A 19,837-nucleotide genomic window follows, 5' to 3' on the forward strand; every position below is an offset into this window, starting at 1 on the left:
ATAAAAGAGACATGCATAGTTTTCCCCTCCTCACCGCCTGCGCCTCCCGCCTGCCACAGCATTTTAATGGCACACATCATTAAAAAAATGGGGAGGGGGCGTGATAACTGCTCCTGGGGACAAACGGGAATGTGCAGTGGTTACTCTGTCACCCACTGGTTCTCTTTCTCAGGACCACTCGGTGCACAGTGGAGCCTCCAGCCTCCACTGCACAGTCACTCTGCTCCTATAGAAATGACAGTGGCCAAAGCGAAATCTTCACCCTCTGAAATCTATGGCAAGATAGATGACAGCGTGATGGAAGGAGAGAGTACACTGAGTGCCTTATCGATCCACCTGCCAGCCTGTGAATGGTGGGTAATAAAAATTTATTGAAAATTAGAAAAAATGTCACTGATTTTAATTCCTTTGAAAGGGAGTACTGATGTTGCATATGAATAGCACCCCCCCCAAAGCCTTCCACAGGGCGCATTCACCATCCCCCCACCAGCCAACCCTCCAAACAGCACGGATTTAAAAATCTTGCAATTTTATTTGCATATAAAGGCCGCTAGATATAGAATATCACAATAAATTTAAAGAAACAACTGCTTTCCTAAATTTCATTAACAAGGTAACATAAAATAGAATAAAGCTCAACAGCATTTACAATGGGAAAACAGAAATGACTATTAGCGACAATATTTTGTGCTAGCGAAGATTGCATCGACACACAGTGCAAAATGGGGGGAGGGAGAGGGAGAAAGAAGACAATTCAGGGTATTTAAATATAAAGGACAACTAAGCCTTATTTTAGTTCGCTTCCATCGCATCCATTTAAGTCTATACACACCTGTAACTGTACCTAGATTTGACTCAAGCTCTTTAAGATCTTGAGTTCTGAGAAAATGTGTGAGCTCCCTCGGACTTCGGATGCCCAGCTATACAGCATCCCCTTGCAGCTCTACTGTCCTTGGCAATATTAAACTCCTAACTTAGTCATAATACACAAAAAATACTTATATATATAAACCCATATCAAAAAGGAGTTTGCACACTCATTTTTTTTTTTTTTTTACTGCATGAAATACCTGCTCTTGACAGATTCCATTTCCTTATTTTTAAAGCTAAAATAATTTAAAAGAAACAAACAAACAATGAGACCTTGTATAATAACCACAGTGTGGATCTCACTAGCTAAGCCATCCTTTAAATGAGGGCCGCTTTCTTCCCCTTGACACAACTTTCTTTAGAGTGAGAGTGTGAAGGGAAGTCTTGCTCCTTGCCGACTCCTGTTGAGAAGATTCCCATCAATCGGGGCCCCACCTGCAGAACAGAAGCATGACCAAGAAAACAACAACAAAACATCAAAAAATAAAACAGTTCAAACAATACTCTTCAACAGTTGTGCAAATCCGGTTGGTTTTTAAAACACTGCCTACCTGTTTCTTTTTTTTTCTTTCTTTTTTCTTCCAGCTTAAAGCATATTAAAATAAGACTTTTATTACCTTTTAGAAAGAAAGCTTGGCTGTCATTTGGCGAACACTAACAATTTACAATGGCGTGGCCTTCGAGAAAACAGAAGTCATTTTACAAATTCACAATGCTCCTCTGATTTCAAATGGATACCCCATTTAAAAAATAATAATAATAATAATAATAAAGAAGCACAACCTCTAGCATCATTTTTTTTTTTCTTGTTCCAGCAATTTACAAAAAGAACTCACAGAATTTGGAAATCAACAAGTCAGAGAATGTAAATTTATAATTAGAAAAAATGGCAGTTTATAGACCTTCCCTCACACTGGGCATTCCGAGCTTCAGGAACCCTGTGGGTTCGGAAGGTCAAATATAATTGGAGGGTTGGTCGGTTGAAAGCTGACTGTACACGTGGAGGCGTTGATGTAGGTGGTGTAACCGTCGGTCATGATGCCGTAACCTGTGGGGGGAGAGAGTGTCACGCTTACTGTAAAACATACAAATAACAGCGACTCGATGCGGGGCCATCAGGCAAGGAAAACAAACAAGCAAGTCTTTGCCAGTGGGCAGGGAGATGAAATTCAGCGGAGCCTCCCAGGTATAACAGCTTTGAGAAGCAGCTCTCGATTTTATTCTACTTTCTTTAAAAGGAGAATCCTCTACTTCAAAGAGAAGGGATTCTTTTGTCCGTATTTAAATACTGGATCTGTCAGAGAAAGGCCGTAAAGTGTCTTTACTAGGGAGAATATATATATAAAAAATATGCCCTTTTTTTAAAATGTGATTTTCATTTCAAAGCACCTGTGTTAACTATTGAGTTCTAGGGGAGAGAGTGAGTAACATAAACTCAGGGACACACATCCAAGCCCCAAGAAGACTTCCAGACGCATGAGCAAGAAGAGGAGTTGCATTGGGAGCTGGGAGAGGGGGCTGCTCAGCTTCCCTATCTGTGAAATACCATCTAAACTGCCGCAGTGAAAGGACACCGTAAGTGCTCTCCTCTTACTTAAATTGTGTGGCTTTCATCCTGAGTTCCATTTCTTTCAAAAAAGTCAAGTAATCAGACGTCCTAGTGACTTGGAGAAAGATCGCCATAGGACACTGCTTCCTAAGCCTACCTGGACACTGAATCAAGCAAAAAACACTTCCCACATGCAGTATAAATCTCTTGTGACCTACTGGAAGAAAGCTAAGAAAGTTTCTCTGGGTCTTTGGTCTGTACGATCCTTTTATAATTTTTAATACATTGAAATTTTCAGCATGTTTGCAAATTTGCACATTTCCCTGGATACCTTGTTTGCCTTATAGCCTCTGCAATTAAGTTTGTAATTCTATGCTGGTATCAAGCTCTAGGGCACAGAAAAATATGCCTGTGAAAAAAATGAAATTACCAGGACTTACAGAAATAACTGATAAGGGTTTTTCCCCCCCTTTCAAACTGCTAAAATTTCTCCAAGTAAGCCTGCGGAGAGCTTAATGAGGGTCAATGGAAAAATCTCTTAAGAAAAGAAAAGAGGCATTTAAAACTCGCCCTGTTTAGTTCTGGGGTCAGAAAGCCTTGTTATCGCTCTCCATCAGGAGGCTGGCATTTGCCCTCTCTCTGCCCTCTTCAGCTGTCAGGCGAATAAAATCGAGACCAGTTTATTTGAATATGATCTCCTCCCTTTTAAGCAAGTTTATTATTTTGGGACTTCAGTGGAATTCCCCAATTGTCTGGCTAGTTTAAAGCTAATTAATGATTAAAAAAAAAAAGATGAAATGCAAACCCATAGGCATGCTGCAGGAATTTAAACCTGATAACTGCCCCTAGAAATGCTGTTTAGACATGAGCGCCCATTCCTCTTACCCCTGAATCATGCATCAGGCCTTAGAGAAGTGCCCTCCTTTTCAGGGAACACAGCTCAGTCAGGGTAGGGTGACATCCGCTCTCGGGGAGCTGCACCCCTGCTTTCCATCCCCTTAACTGGAGCCTGCACTTGGAGCTCACTTACTTTTTCTGGCCTCAGTAGGATGATTGCCAGTATGTTCTCTATTACCTGCCTAAACCAGGAAGCCACTGGATTTGTGGACTTTGAAAAGCAAACTTGGTTTTTCTGTTTTTGTTGTTTTTTTCATTGGTCACATAGACCTAAACACCTCAAATGCAGACTCATAAATAACCTTAAGGAGCAGCTATAAGCAGGACACGGAGAGGATATGTGTCTGCCTACATACACACACCCACTGCACACAAACGTGTGTAACTGGGAGAGTCCGGCGGGGCCAGAAAATCAAAGGCCGGCTGAAAGAGGGCTCTGGTTCTGTCCGAAGGCCCGGTTCCCCCGGTTTGCAAAAGGGAGGGCAGACCAACCTAGAACCCTGAAGGTTCCTGGGAGACTTCCAGGTTCTGTGAACTTGACTCCAGCTTACTCGGAAAGGCAGAAAACGGCAACTGGACCAGTTCCCATTTAGGGTGGATTTAATTATTCTGTTTAACCTCAGCCGGAGCTAATAGCGCTGATGACTTCTGAGAAGTCTGAAATGGTTTTCTGAGGTTACTGGTTCCTGCCACTTCTGTTACATGGCTTTCGCTGCACGTCCAAAGTTATTTTTTGAAGACTGTCTTGTCTTCCTGGGTCTCTGTGTGCATTCTACATGAAGCACATTTAGAGGTAGGAAGAGGCCACAGGAGTTATTTAGTCTAAAATCCAGGCCGTTTCTTCCAACACTCAAAGAGGGAATTTGTCCTTTATTACTTCACGGCTGTCCTACCACAGTGGTTATCAAACATTCCTCATCAGAGCCCTGAAATTCCAGAGGCTGCCCGGGGGGAGTGCTGGGTTTTCTACAAGGTGGGTCAGGCCTGGCTTCTACTCTGTTTAAAAGAGAGCAGCTCCTATAAAATATTTATCAGCTTTATATGCAGGTGTTTCTCCTAATATTTTATCTGAGGGTTCTGCTGCTAGGAAGAGTTTGAAAATTATTGCTCCAGTGACTCCCAGTGCAGCCAAGGTCCCCACTGTGGCACGGGATCATGGCTAACGACACAACATGTCCTGAGCTCCTTTCTTCTGGTCTTACCTTCATGAATTCCACCAAACACGTGCAGCTTGGGTCGGACTCGCCTCTGGACTGTGTTTAAAAGCTCCACGCAGCCCACTCTCTGAAGCTCCTTTGGAACCCAGTCTCGAAAACCTAAGGGCAAAATGCAATCAATACTCTTAATTTTCTTTCTTCAGGTAAGGTTTCATTTAGACTTTCAGGAAGCCATAACTCACGGAAGGTTTATTACATTATCTGTAATCCTAGCCTCTCCATTAAAGCTCACAATGGCTTTTAAGGAACTTCTCACTCGTCACTTTGTCTTCTTTAGGTTCTTGAAAAGAATTTTTTTTTTTTTTTTTGGTTTCCATTTTTTTTCTTCCTGTTAATTAACCTTTTTTTTTTTTTTCTTTCTTTCTGTGAGGGCTTTGATTTACTTAGCCACGGGTTTCAAATCTTCTTCATGGGCCCAGTGACATTTATTCCCGGCAGTCCCATAATGTCTCTTCCTCCCCTGATTCAGTTCCTTTCTTTTTTTATTATACTTTCCTAATAGCAGTTTACTTCCAAGATAATTCAAAGACAGTTTGGGAAGAGCTGCCTGCCAACTGGCCACAAGATACCTTGCTCTCTTTAGATCACCAACTTTTAACCCTTGGAGGTTGCTGATGACCAAAGCTTGGGGATGCCAACTTCCTCCTCTAGTCTCCTCTCTAGCGACAGGCAGCAACAGTGACCTCGCGGTGACATGTAGAAAGCTGGGGCTATGTAAAAGTCACTTAGTTCTACACTTAATGCAGAAAATCCATAAAAACTGACATCAATTATAGCAAAAGTTAGCTGTCTGAATGATTATGGTCCAAGTGACTCAGCAGGACGGGGCGTAAAGAAGGCAGGTGGGACAAAAGGCTAAGTCATAGTCAGTGGGAACCCATTCCATAGCTCCATGAGGTGATTCCTGTTATAGAGAAGTGATCAGGCAGAAAGGGACAGGACGAGTCTATTCCACTTTGGCGAGACTGGAGAGATTTAGCATCTCTTTAAAGACATGTTGGCTGGAGTGTGGGGAATGGCCAGAGTCTGGGAGGAAGAACATCAGAAAGTGGGGGCCCTATAAAAACCCAACCAGCATTTTTAAAACTTTGTTAGAGGGAAAAAATCCTTAGTTCACAGTAATTGGCATATTCTCTGTTCCCTCTGGATGTGCTTTTTCTTGAAGGGGTAAATATCTCATTTCGTATACAATCACCAGAGAAAGCATCTTGCTCACATCATAATAATAAAGTCCCATGGCGTGGTGGCTTCCCTTCCCAGGAGAAACTTCAAGGCCAATCCCCAGCCCCCACTCCCACCTCCCAAGGCGGCATTTTCACAAGAGTCCCAATAGCTGTACTGACTGAGGTTCAGCTTTACCTTATGAAACTCCACCTGAGTTTTCATTTTGGAACTCCAGATCTTACTCTGCTCTATGCACAGCTCCCTGGACATTTCAGCTTTGCTACAAAGAGAGGGTAGCTTCCCTCGTGAGGACATCTGAATCCTTTGGTGGCTAGAATTCAGACTTACTGTTATTACCACTTGCTTTTGTACCAAAATTAACAACTTGATGAAGTCTGTGTATGAATTGATCTGTCCAAAGTTATATTTCAAATAATACTTCAGGCACGTAAATGCCCAAGTCCCTCACAGTAAGAGGCCTATGGGGAATCATGCCCGAGCCCAACCAGGCTGCCTGGGGAAAGCTCCCAGCTGGCTGGGATGCCATCTCTGGAGGATCTCACTGGGTAACTCTGCTGATGAGAATATTCCACTAGTAATTTAATGCTTTAGTAAGTTTCTAATGATTGCAAAATAGGCAAGTGAATTAATTATGACTTGATAAGTTTGTGGATAAGTATAATCTTTTAAAACATGGGATGGAGTGGTATGGGGTAGGGAAAAAGCATGGGGACGGTGGTTCCGAAGCGTTGAAAACATTAGGAAGTGCAAGTTGTGTGCAAATCTACAGTCTCCCGCCTGCAACAGACCTGGCGCCCCTTCTCTTGTTTCGCCAGAATTAAAATGTGCCACCAGTTCAGGCCCTGGTCCTCCCTGCCTCTGGGTCTTTGTGACACACTGAGCACTTCCCTTCTAAGGGCAGGAGAGCAGCACTTAGTGTCTCGGAGGCAAAAATATCCAAAAGATTAAATTCGCATTAGGGGATGTGTGTTAGGTCTTTTATTTTTCAGGCTCACGGAGGAGAAAAGTGACATGAGTAACAGTCCTAGACCACAGGAAAAAAAAAAAGTGAAAATCATGTATTTTCGTAGTGTTTTCCCCCTCTCTCTAAATCAAGATGATCGAGAAAAGTTTTCTAGTACCCTTACAGATTTGCTGAGAGGCTACGTGTTTCTTACCACAACTTAAAGAGAAAGAAAACTCTCCTACTAAAAGTGAAACATCTGAATTTCCTGAGCACAGCTTAGTTTGATAAGGGAGGGTCCTGGTATAACAGACACTGAGTAGATGGGGGATCCCGGCAGTAGTCATGTTTGGAAAATGTTCTGTGGCTAAGCCAAACCCTAACGAGCGCACAAATAACTAGAAGGTAATTATAGAAATCAAATAATTGCCCTGGCAGGTGTGGCTCAGTTGGTTGGAGCATCATCCTGTACACAGAAAGGTCACAGGTTCGATTCCCAGTCAGGAAACATACCTAGGTTGTGGATTGGATCCCCAGTTGGGATGCTTACAGGAGGCAACCCATCGATGTTTCTCTCTCACAGTGATGTCTCTCTCTTTCTCTCTCTCTCCAAATCAATGAACATGTCCTTGGGTGAGTACTAAAGAAAAAAAAAAATTCAAATAATCATCTTGTAACCCATAAATTGGGTAACCACAGGTCGCCTGGAAGCACACTGGCAATCTACACCTGGTTGTGGGCTCAATATATTTACAGGATGAGTAGCTTTAAGTGACATTCAATGTAAGTCCTTATTTAACACCTTACTAAAAAAAAAAAATAATAAAAGGGTCCTTTTCTCATATAACCAGCACAATGGTTAAACTTTAAAGATCTCCCAGGTTATATGATGATATGGAAAAGAAAAAATGAGCTCCTTTGAACAAAAGTTTCCATCATCTCACTGCCACGCAAAAGCCCTGTGATTGGGAGGCCCCCGTCTTCCTTCCAGTCCCCATTCCTTTACTCCAAAGTGAATACAGTTCTTAAAATAAATTACCAAGCTCAAAAGACTGTGGCGCTCCATACTCATTTGATTTTCCCTGACTTGACTAAATCAAAAAATTTAATTTCAAGAACACCTGTAAGCCCAGCAGAACTGCTGAGTTTAATTATCATACCGGGGTTCTTTAAAGACATCGATACTTTTCTTTTAGTACCCCCCCTTTTTTTTTAAAAAAAGAAAAATTATTATGTCCCCAAAGCACTTATTCATCACGCTTGGGGAAAAAAGGCGTCTTCTACGACACAAAAGGAAAACCTTCGCTTCACTTACCTAGAGGAGGTCCGTGCGTCATGAGAATGTCGATGCCCTCGGGGATGAGGTTCCATTTGTCCAGCAGAGACTGGCCTCTGGGTAGGTTAAAGCCCCATCCGTTAAACCACGGGGTCCTTGGGGAGACAAGGCGCGGTGTCAGGCGGGCAGGCCCGTTTCTGCCCTGCCACCGCTCGCGCACATGCCCCCGGCGGCGGCTCTTTGCTTTTTGCCGCTGGCCCCGGCCGCGGGCCGCCCTTCTGTTGGCCGCTTCAAAACCAACCCATCTGAAAGCAAGTGCGGGGCCTGCGGCTGCTCAGCTAGAACGGGGCACGCGGCCTTTGCGTGGAGACTTTCCCAGCAGACTTGTGTCAAAACCTGAACCATGCTGAGTCCTTCCCGAAATCTCAGTGCCTGCTCAGATGCCCAGCCCAGCCCGAAGCACCCTGCCCCTCCTGCAGGGCCTCGGGGCTAAGAAGTGCCATCCGCGCCCCTTCCTCCCCATCACTGGAACGACTTCCCCCGGGGGTTCTCGCTGAAGTCCTGGGAGAGAAGTAGGAGGGTTGGAAGGCAGACACCTCGGTATGTGGGGAATATCCTGGGCCGAGGATACGGGAAAAAATATATGGGGACTCTGAGAGGTGAGATGGGGCACAGTGAACACAAGGCCAAGGTGGAGTTTTCCTCCGTCACCAAAGAGGAGATTTCTGGGGACATCCCTGGTCACTCTGGAATCTACTGTCCTGACAGTGAGTGTGAACAGCCCACTCTCCCAGGAACTTCTGCTCTAGGAGTGAGGTTCTGCGATCACTGCTGTGGGGTCTCCATCCAACCAGTAAGCATGTCTACTTGGACCTGAAAATGTCCCTCCATTTATAACAACAGAAGACTACCATAGGCTAAATCACAGCAGAACAAAGCAGTGCCCAATGCTGTCCTAGTCCCAAACATCTGGCTATAACCATTAGTTTTTGAAACCAACTCTTTTGCTCCCTGGGAAAATTCCAACTTGCTAAGGCGTACATGCAGAAAAGACAAGTTGGCCAACTTTCTGGTTTAGCCTTTTCGCCTTCAACTGCAGCCGCCTCTTCCATGCCTCCTGAAAGAGGAGCCCCGGTGTCCAAGGTCACCTGGGCAGTCACAGCTGGTTAAACAAGGTGCACTCTTACTTAAAGCCTTTCATGGCCCAGGCCAGTCAGATTCTCCCAAGGCTCTGAACTCGGAAACCCTGACCCAGCATTCACTTGGTGATGGACACGTGCAGTCAAGGCCAGAGGTGAAAGAATGAGAACAAAAAGCCATGTGAACACCCAAGTTACAGGTGAGAACCTCAGTTCCCGATGAGGTTTGAGAGAGAAAGTTCCAGAGATAAGAGTCTGTGTAGCCCCAACTAGAAACAGAGAAACCATGTAAGTATCTGACTTGGTTCCTAACCGCTTTCCATGTCCCTAAGTCATCCTCAGGAAGCTTACTTGTGATAACAATAGTAATATGAAACAATAATAAGAATAATTATTATAAAGCTATTATTTATAGAATGTTTATGTCAAGGTACTATTCTAAGCACTTTATTTTTATAACATATTTAAACCTCACAACAAGCTCATGATGTGGGTACTATTATTAACCCCATTTTACATATGAGAAAACTGAGTCACAGAGAGGCCCACTAAACACAACCAATAGATTGGATCTAAACCCAACCAGGCTGGTTCCAAAACCCATACTCTTCACCACCATGCAATTCCTCTTCTTATATATAACCTGAATGAACTTACAATTTTCTGGCCCTGGGTGAGTCCTTTCTTTCAAGTTTGAGTGTTTTGTTGCTTGAAGCCAAATGAGCTCGTAATGGGAATAATATATATATGGCATGGTTCTGAAATCCAGCAATAAGACGCTGAAACAGACAGGAGTAAGATGGTGGAGTGGACACCAATGGTTTCTGCCTGCTCAGATCTTTCCTCTTTTCTTTTGGTAACAGCGTCTGAATTGTCTGGGAGCTATTTTAGCCACCATGCTGGTAGCCTGAGCTTGGAAATCAAACCACCACAAAGAAAGCCAAGAAACAGAGCACCTTGATGACACTGCTGGACATCGGGATCCTGCTGCGCCTGAAGCCAATCACATTTTCCTTCTAAGTATACAAGCGAGCAAAACCCTTTTCTTTTTATTAGCTTGAGTTAGTTAGATCCTGATTCTTGCAACTGAAGAAGTCCTATTATATACAATTATTGCATTTAGTGTAGAGATGACCTACATACCCAGGGTAGGCAATAATCTCTCCCAACCCCCAAGATGGTTATGTTCCAATTCTTGGAAACTGTAAACATGCTACTTTACATAGCAAAGGGGAATGAAGGTTGCCATGGAGTTCAGGAGCTAATCAGCTGACCTTAAATGAGGGGGATTTAAATGAGGCACAAGCCAAGGAATGTGGGCAGCCTCTAGAAGCTGGAAAAGATAAGGAAAGGAAAGGAATTCTCCAAGGAGCCTCCAGAAAGGAGCACAACCCTGCTGATACCTAAATTTCAGCCTAGTGAGACCTGGGTCAGACTCCTGACCTACAGACTGTTAAGTAATAAATACCTGTTGTCTTAAGCCACTAAGTTTGTGGTTATTTGTCACAGCAACAATAGAAAATGAATGCAGTGCCTAAAGGGTCTGAGCTGTCCATATTTACAGGTCAGGGACTGTGAGTGGCCCTGGCCTCGCGTGGCAGGCAACGTATGTCTAATCCTTGCTCAGTTAGATGCAATGCTGGTGGTTTCCTCGGAGGAAAAGGGGGGCACTGGGCAACACAGGCGTGGGGATAAGGCCAGGGAGACCCTTCCAGAGCTCAATGAATCCGTCCCACTCTGTCTTCCAGGCCTCCCTGCCTCCTGATTCTGAAACTTGTTCATTTGAGTCTAAAATAGAGCTTTCCCAGTTTGAGATGCCATCCTTCCCCTGCATTTTTTACAAATGCTTTTTTGTTGTTAGGAGGAACCCTTTCCCGGGGTTTGTCTTAAAAGGAAAAAATATGGCAAGTTCGGAACCCAGCGAAAAAATCAGTGAACATTTTGGCACGAGAGAGAGAAAAATAAGCAAAAACATCTGTTTTCCTAGATTTTGAAAACAAGCTTCTGGGTCTATGGTTCCTGCCTGAATGGCAAATAAAGAAGGGTTTGAAAGAGTCCCAAGCACACCCAAGTCGTCAGTACAATGAGGGGCTCTGATTTCGCTGCCAGGGTCTGTCTGCGGGCAGTCAGCCTCCGAACCCCCACGACATCCCAGGGGCTTCCGGAGTCAAAGAAACAGGACTTAATTTTTTCAGTCTTCCCAGTTTTCTCTCACAGAATTTTTTCTTAGAAACCCACAACCCTATCCCCCCGGGAAATGCTCAGCTTTACAACTGCACTGTAAAAAACCCAGACAGGCCCATGGTCTATAGATACCCTAAATTTCATTTGGTCAATGTTAAGCTTGTGACAAAATCCAGAAGTTTCCAAGGTAAGGGTAAACTTCAGAAATTCCTGGCTTTTCTTTTGACTCAATCCTGTATGTGTATGAGAACACCACAGAGGTTAAGTTGTAGGAAAGAGCACATTTATCAAGGCCCTAATATGCTTTCCATAGGGGATTTACATAGACTATTAAATTTGATTTCTCATGACAATCCTCGAGCTAGGTATTATCAGCTTTATTTTTTAGATAAAAAAGCTGAAGATCAGTAATGTCAAGTAACTTGCAAGCTCACATTTGAACTCAGGTCTGCTTGCTCCAAAGCTGAGCTAAAACCTTGTAGGCCAATTCCAGTTAGGCTCTCACTCGCATAAAGTAAACACCGGGCTGCTCCATGCGATCTGTCAGGCCGCGCACTGCACAACCCCGTGAAACAAAGTGTGACCAGCAACGTGGCTATGGCTTTTCTGGGATGTTTTCTGTTCCTCTAGATCCTTAAAGCCTTTTCCACAAGACAGTGGCCAGGTGGCGGGAAAAGCAGCCTGGTGATGGGTTTCAGAATTATCCCAGCCTGGTGTTAACAGGAATCGGGAGACCCATGTGCTGGCGTGAATTCACTAACCCACGTGGACCTTAAATAAGAGAAAGACCCTAGGTGGGCCAGTTTCCTCTCCTGAGACATAAATGAGTGGGTGGATTCGATGACTGGTTTTCAGGATTGTTTTTAGGTTGCAGAAATCCTTTGCAGAAGCCTGGACCCAGACCAGGTACCAGCAGGGGCGCTCTTGCTGGGGGAGAGGGAAGAAGGAACTGAGTCCCCTCCTCCTTTCTCACCCACACCTCTGAGCGCCACTGGCACAACCTGGCTCTTGATGATCTTCCTAGGATCCAGAAATCCTAACATTCTAGAATTCTGGGCAGACTATTAATGTTCTGAGTAAATGCTGTGAATTGCTTTCAATGAATTCCCTGAATTGCCTGTAAGGGCCTGAGTCCAGTGTGGGAGAAATAACTACATAGAGTAGAGACAGAATGTGTCAGCATCAACGAATGATGCTTTATCCAGCTGAGTTTCAGCCTGAAACATGAAACCCCGGCAGCGAGCCCATCGGGGTTCACTGGCAAATACGTGCCACAGTCGTGCCCAGTCCACCCCCAGAGCCCCACAGTGGGCTTTGCTCTGTAGCAATGGGGGTCAGGGGGAAGGAGAGAGGAACCCAAGGGAACAATGCTTATCGCCTCAGCCAAGGACTTAATAACTAGCTGTGACTAACAAATACCACATGGGAACCAACCCGTAAGAAAACGTCCCACAAAGCACCCTACTGCCAGTGGACGAATCGGAGCTCATAACCCAGCCCCTCATAGAGAGGGATTAGAAAGCCCTGGAAGGAAGGGAAACACTGCAGCCGCCTGAGGCTATTGGACAGAAGAGTCGGATGGATGGAAGCCAGGGGTGCTCTCAAGGTGCCCTCCCTGTTGCTCTCGGAATTAGAGGCACTTGGCCTCTCCGGGCTGGAAGTCCAGGAGCAGGCGCTAAGGGAGTTCACCTAGGCAGAACTCGTTTCAAACAATGTCAATACAAAACAGGTTTTCTGTGTGGAAGCAGGTGGAGATGAAATCACAGCAAAGGTCATCTGTGTTTGCAGTACACCGTGCTGCGGGCAGCAGGGAGGTGCCGGACCATAAATCCTAGGCCCGGACAGGTGAATGGCTGTTTACTCTCCCACCGACTTCAGTGCGGCTGGGCATGCCCCAGGAAAGCGAGAAGCTGGCTGCTCAGCTCAGGTGGGCTGCTCAGGTTCCCAGCCCGGCTGCTGATCAGTGCCAACAATTGCTCCACGGACGGAGGGCTCCTGGGCAGGCTATATCGCAGACGGGGGAGTCTTGTTCCTATAGTCTCCTAGGTGCCTCCTGCAGAGATGAGGACCTGGAAGCCTCAGGTGGGCTCCACTGGAATTCTGCCTGGAACTGTGAAGGAGAAAACGAAGGGCTCACATGCCAGACCCAAGAGCTGGTGTTTGGGGCATGCCACTTACGGATATGAGAACCTGGGGGTTCTGTAAAAGTTAGCCATTCTTGTTTTGGAGACAGTGGGTAAGAGCATGGATCACGGAGTCCAAAGACCCATGTTCAAGTCCCACGTCTGCTACTGACTGGTGGCTTCTTTGAGCCTCAGTCACCTCATCTTTCCCATAGAGACAATATCTGCCTAAGTGGATAGGGTGAGACACTATGTAAAACTTTTGGCAGAGCACTGCCACAAAGTGTTAATGTGCAGCTTTCATTTACATATGATATATATTAGCAGTATGAGTGTAGGCGCACACACACACACACACACACACACACACACACACACACACACGAGTTGCTCAGGTTACCCTTTCTCTCTAGAATTTCCCAAGCCACGGCTCATCAAATCAGTGACATTCCAGCTCCAGACTTTTGAAAAGTCCCCAGTGAATAAGCAAGCATTACTCGATGGCTAGATAGAGCCCGATTTCCTCCGGCTGATTACTTATTAAAAGGCACTTCCTCAGTTCACTCCCGAGTGGAAGTTTTTCAGAACAGCGCTCACTCCTGGCTGCCTGGCCCAGTCTTGCATAGACGGTCCCGGGGAAAGTGAGAGCACAGGGCAAACCTGTTAGTCAAGGCTGCTTAGCCGGCTGGGACAGGTGGTTAGATTTTGACAGGATCTTAAATTGGGGAAGTTCAAGGAAGAAGGTTACTTTGGGTCCTCGGAATATTTATAAGAGAGGGATTGGAGAGGTTCCCTGGAGGAACTGAGGAGCTACTTACTATGACATCACCACCACCTGGCAGCTCCATTAAGCGAAACCCAGAATCTGGGAGCAGGTGGGTTCCCACATACGCTTTCTTTTCTAAATAGTGGCATTTCAGAACTGCCACCTTCTCCAGGCCTGGCACTCCCAGCCGCCATAGGCCCATCTCTGACTGCACAACACACCAGGTCCAAGAGGAGCTAATTTAACCACCGCTGGTTAAAATCACACCGCACTTTACAGCGGCCCTCTCATGCCACGAAGCTGTCATGATAATTCTTGATCTCCCGCTCACCTGACAGCCGGGCCCTCCCCTGACTGCACAGCTTCCCATCAGTTAGAAAGAGCAGCTTCCCCGGCACCAGATGTGTCGTCCTGAATATCCGATGAAAGGCAGACACCAGGCCCGCTCCCTGCCTCGCCTCCTACTCTGGAGAGCCAGCCTTCTCCCCCCGAGTCCCTCCACTAGGCAGCCTGGAAGTTACTTTTCCATGCAGTTGAAAAGACATCTTGGGCTAGCCGAAGGAGGGATGTCATACCTTGTGCAGCAAAGCGACATACACACCCACTGACTAGGAGAGGGAGGGACAACTTAACTTCAGGACAAGATTTACATCCCAGTGCAGCTGCCTGGCGCAAATCACGGGAGGCTCAGCAGCCACCGAAGGGCAGCGTGGGCTTCTCTCACTCCAGCTGTCTAGTCTCGTCTCTTCACTCTGACTTTGTAACTTGGTCTCTCCTTACGAGGGCCTTGGGATGGGAAGAGATACTGTTTTGATAAAGGGCAGGCCTGGGTGAGTAACGTGGTCTGCATGCCGTGGACAGGACAGGAGCAAATCACTCCTGAGATAGTCACCCGAGGCCCATGAGCTGTGACCTGGGGCTTTGCAAACCAAGGCGGCACACACTCCAGTCTTGACAAACATGTCCACGGTGTCCCCTTTTGTGTAACTAATCAGGGATGAGTGTCAGGATTACCCCTCTGTTGCCCATTTTCCTTCCCTCTGCTGGAAAGGAGATGAAGCAGAGTTTGCTCTAGGAACCAAGGGGGGGAGTCACTATGACCTGTTTTTGAACTTGGTGTGCCCTGAATTATTAAAAAAATCACAGTGTCTGCCTGGCCCTCCCAAGCATACCTGCCTTTAATCTTATACACAAGTTCATAGCAGGAAGAGGAAGATTTCCAGGCCATTTCCTTCCCACAGGGATGTGAGGAAGACTGTGCCCGCCCATCGCGCACAGAGCCCGACAGGGCAGAGGGCAGACCACGCGGGGCTTCTGTCAGGGGGGGCAGGTGGAGCAGGTGTGGCACATGCCTCGGCGCTTCCAGATGGGTCTCTTTGTTCTGTGGCTGAGGAAACCAGAGGGGCAGTCCTAGGGCGCCTGATCAGAGGGTGGGCCCCAACTCAGCAGCTCCCAGTGGGACGTGCATTGATATCCAAGCCCCCGGAAGGGAGAATTCGTCCAACAGGGACATCACAGCAGCCACCACCCAGGTTTCACAGAAAAAGGAAGGCTCAGTAGATGACAAACAGAAAGAGAAAAGCAGCATTCACTTTTTTCCCTTTGCTTTTGCAATCATGTTTTTTTACTGTGGCATAATATATATAACATAAAATTTAATATTCTAACCATTTTTAAATGTACAGTTCAGTGGAAGTAAGTACATTCACAGTGTTGTGCAAGCATCACCACCACCCATCTCCAGCACGGTTTATATTCATCACCGCTAACAGAAGCTCTGTGCCCATTAAACAATAGCTCCACATCACCCTCTGCCCACAGCCCCTGGCAACCACCAGTCTACGTTCTGTCTCTATAAATATGTCTACGCTGGGTACCGCACATAAGTGGAATCGGACAATATCTGTAATCTTGCGTGGAGCTCATTTTTCCTAGCATAATGGGTTTAAGGTTCATCCAGGCTGTAGCATGGATATGTTAGAAATCCATTCGTTTTTATGAATGAGTAATATTCCACCGCATGGGTATATAGCATTCATCTTCTCATCTAAGGTTTCTGAAAGTCTAGGATGTGCCAGGCACCAAGCTTGGCCAGAGAGAGACATAGATGACAAGTCCGAGTCCCTTTCTTCGTGAAGTGTGCAGTTCCTGGGTTGAAAGCCCAGTGAGGACAGTCTCCGTGTGGTACTTTGGGGATATTGACTCACTCAACAGACATAACCTGGATGCCTACTAGATTCTGTCAAGGTAGGTGCTGGGGACACAAAATTGAGCTCAGTTTCCGGGATAAACCCACAGCTTGGGTTTTCATAGGTAAAGCTGTCCTGGATAGAAGTCTTTAAACGTTGGCCTTTATGTCTAAGCAACCTCATTTTAGAGGCACTTGGGGAACACCAGAATGAGCTGAGAATTCATCCTGCAACTCCAAGTACAGATCGTCCCCTAGGCCAGGAGGCGACCAATGGCATTTTGGGCAGGACGTCTCGGGGGAGGTCTCATTTCCTCACACACGCCCGTCAATAAGGCTCTTCAGCTGAAACCAGGACCACAGAGCACAAAACCACATCCCAGTAAGAGACTGAGCCTGTGAGGGCAGCCTGTGTCACACACCTGGCCGGCTCCAGAGCACACGACAAACAGGTCAGCGGAGGAGGCGGGGCGACTGCCAGGTAGTCAGGCAACAAGGCAGACAGCACCTGCAGCTCCCTCCCCCTTCCTACCCGGAGACATGCCACAGAAACGCAGCAGGCCGAGAGTGTTTCTCTAACTCAGGTTTCCCAGAAGAGTAAAAAGAGAAAAGGTGGGTTCGGGATTAGCGAGATGTTGTCTGTTATATACCGAACTCTTAAACTTTGATGGACTGATGAAGTCTCTGCCCCTCAGTGAAGGATAATACATTTTACCATGTTTAATTTAGGTTAGAATGTGTGAGTGTGTGTGTGTCACACCCATTTTCATCGCTCCTGCTGGTTTCTCTTTATACTATTTTATATTCTGGGGCCCCAGACAGATATAGCCTGGGAGGATTATGCTGTTAAGAAAGCCTGTCTCCTGAAAAATTGCTCCAAAGGGAGTAAATGATAAGAGGACAATAAAATACTATGTAGTCACTCATTAAACACAGCAAGGAAGCTTGGAAACTCCGTGACTTCAAGTCTGGTTTACCACTGTGTCCCCAGCACCTGGCACAGGGCAGACACCTAAGGATCTGTCAGCTGAACGGAGTTAAGAATGAGAGTTCATGAAGAGTTTATAACTTCACAAGGAAACGTGTTATATTCCTTGATGGTCAATGGAAAAACAAAGTATTAATGCGCTTTTCAGTATGAATCCAAGTCTGCCAAAAACGCTTAGGAAGAAACAGACCGACATGCCGAATGCATGGTTATCCCGGGGCTGGGAGGAGGGTTAGCGATGATTTTTCTCCCTTCTTTCTGTTTGTCTATGTTCTACTTTTTCTATGCTGAATTTATATCATTTAGGGGGAAAAAAAGTATTCAGTGTAAAAAGTCTCCATTCAGCTAAATGCAAGCTGAGTGTGGAGGGAGATAACTGGAGAATTCATTCTCTACTTAGACTCTACTCTCTGACTGCAGAGCAGGTTCCTCCAGGGGGTGAAGGAATCAGTGGGTTTGGGGCACTTCTGCTCAGGAAGACGATGGGGGGCCTGCGTTTTCTCTCCCCTCCTCATTACCACTTGTGGGAACAGAAGGGCTTCTTCAGTAGCAAAAGTCTTGTATTGATTCAAGTAATTCCATGCACATTTACTGAGCACCTGCTGTGCACCAGGCACCCTTCCTGGTGGCTCACCTCTCACTGTACTGGGGAATTTCAGTTTAAATGTAGGTAATATTACGTAACTGCATAGTACTTACAACAAATCATTCTCACATTTATTTGTTTACAATAACCCTGAGTGGCGGGCAAGGTATTCATTTTAGAGAAAGTGGTGTACAGAAATAGGAATGTTAGTAACTTGCCCAAGGTCACTTATAGCTGAGACAGCATTTCGTAGTCCAGTGATTCCTTACCCAAGGTTAAAAGTTAGGTCTGGGTTCAAATTCTGATGGTTTTTGGCTTAGCAATATGACCTCAGGCAAGTTTTTCCACCTGATCTCGGATTTCTTGCCTATAAAGTGGAGATAATACCAGTCACATAGATGTGTGAGAACTGAAAGTGATAATATATTTAGTGAATTTAAGGCAGAGTGTTTGCCCTATATTAAGAGTTAGGTATTAGCTCTCATTGTCATCATGATTATGAATGTTAATGTTATAAATATTAGTATCACCAACTCTTTGGTTTTTTTCCTAATTTATCTTCTTTGTGTCTCTACAAAAATGTACCTTCTTTCCACTTCTCAGATTCAGAATGTAGATGCCAAAGAACTGGGTGAATCTGTCTCCAAGCAACAAGTGACAGCATTCAGATACTGTGGACCAGCTTCCAATAAGGGCACAGCACAACTTGCTGTTAGAAGTCATGGGCTCCAGGCCTGGCTTCCAACTTAACCTGCTACATATCCTGGAGCACCCAACCTCTAGATTCTGTTTCCTTAACTGCACTGGGGTAACAAGTCCTATGAAACTGGAAAGGTCATCAAACAAACACGTGCGCATAAGCAAGTAGCCACCACAGGGAAAGTGCCTTCTGATGAAGTGTCTTCTAATTCCCACATCACTGGCTGCCCATGTTGCCTGTTTGTGTCATTTGAAAAGCTCAGAAGAACTGGAATCACTGACAAGTAGGTCAGATGTAAGTTAAACTGTTGGACCCATTTATCTACCATTTTGGCTCTAAACGACTAGTTTCAGTCCAGACCGATTTAGTAAAGTGAGAAAACTGTGACGGCAAACTGGCAGCACACACCATCAGAAGAAAGAGTGAAAAGCTGAAGCTGCCCCTTCAATTCAGAGGTTACAGCAAGCAGACAGATCCTGGTGTCTCCCTCGCTGTGTGCCAGCCAACCATATATTATTAATTGGGCTCAGCATACACGGCGGAACACCTTCCCCTGCAAGGCCCTGGCAAGGCCTCCAGGGAGATCTGAATACAATGCGAGACCGTCCCAACCTGCCATCTGGTTGGGGTAACGAGATGGTCAAAATTAGTCTCCTCTCTCTCTGCCCATTAAAATTCTACTGAGCCCTCAAGGCTCAACTGGTATTTTCCCCAAGAAGCCTGCCCGATGCCCTCAGCACTTTGTTTAATTGTCATTTGTGAAACTGATTGTACTGTGCATTATTACTGGCCTGTGCATGTGCACAGGTGTGTTTTAACTTATTTCCCACATCATTCCTGCAAGCACTGGATACAAAAGTTGTGCTACGAATATGTCTATCTTCCCCAACAGATTGTGAGCCACGTCCTGCTGATTATATTGGGGCCTCCAAGATCTAGCGCAGTGCCTAGTACATAAGAAATGCCAAGAAAATATTGATAATAATGAAAAGAGCGAAAGAGTCTAGAGCAAGCGCCCAAGGGAGTGATCCAGGTAGTGTCTGGGATTTGAGGTTAGAATGGGGGTAAGACAGATTCAGGTTGGGTTTTTAAACAACAAAAACCATTTTAAAATGCTCATTCTCACGCAGGCCTTCGCTGCAAAAAATGATAGCCACTGTGTGACTGCTGAGCACTCAAAATGTGGCTAGTGTGAATTGAAATGTACTGTAAACGTGAAGCACACA

General features: G+C 45.7%; 1 protein-coding gene across 2 annotated transcripts in view; it reads right to left on the reverse strand.

Annotated features, from left to right (window-relative positions):
* Positions 1-512: 512 nt before the first annotated feature.
* Positions 513-19,837, reverse strand: part of MPPED2 (metallophosphoesterase domain containing 2) — a 163,886-nt gene continuing 144,561 nt past the window's right edge. For both annotated transcript variants that reach the window (XM_087821796.1, XM_016206168.2), the window contains exons 5-7: positions 7,977-8,092; positions 4,519-4,632; positions 513-1,918 (exon numbers count right to left, since the gene is read on the reverse strand). In XM_087821796.1, coding sequence (XP_087677922.1) covers positions 1,800-1,918; positions 4,519-4,632; positions 7,977-8,092 — 349 coding nt within the window. In that variant the 3' untranslated portion in view covers positions 513-1,799. The remainder of the gene's footprint in view (positions 1,919-4,518; positions 4,633-7,976; positions 8,093-19,837) is intronic.

Source organism: Miniopterus natalensis, chromosome 11 (assembly GCF_054644295.1).
Source record: "Miniopterus natalensis isolate mMinNat1 chromosome 11, mMinNat1.hap1, whole genome shotgun sequence".
NCBI classification, from domain to species: domain Eukaryota; kingdom Metazoa; phylum Chordata; class Mammalia; order Chiroptera; family Miniopteridae; genus Miniopterus; species Miniopterus natalensis.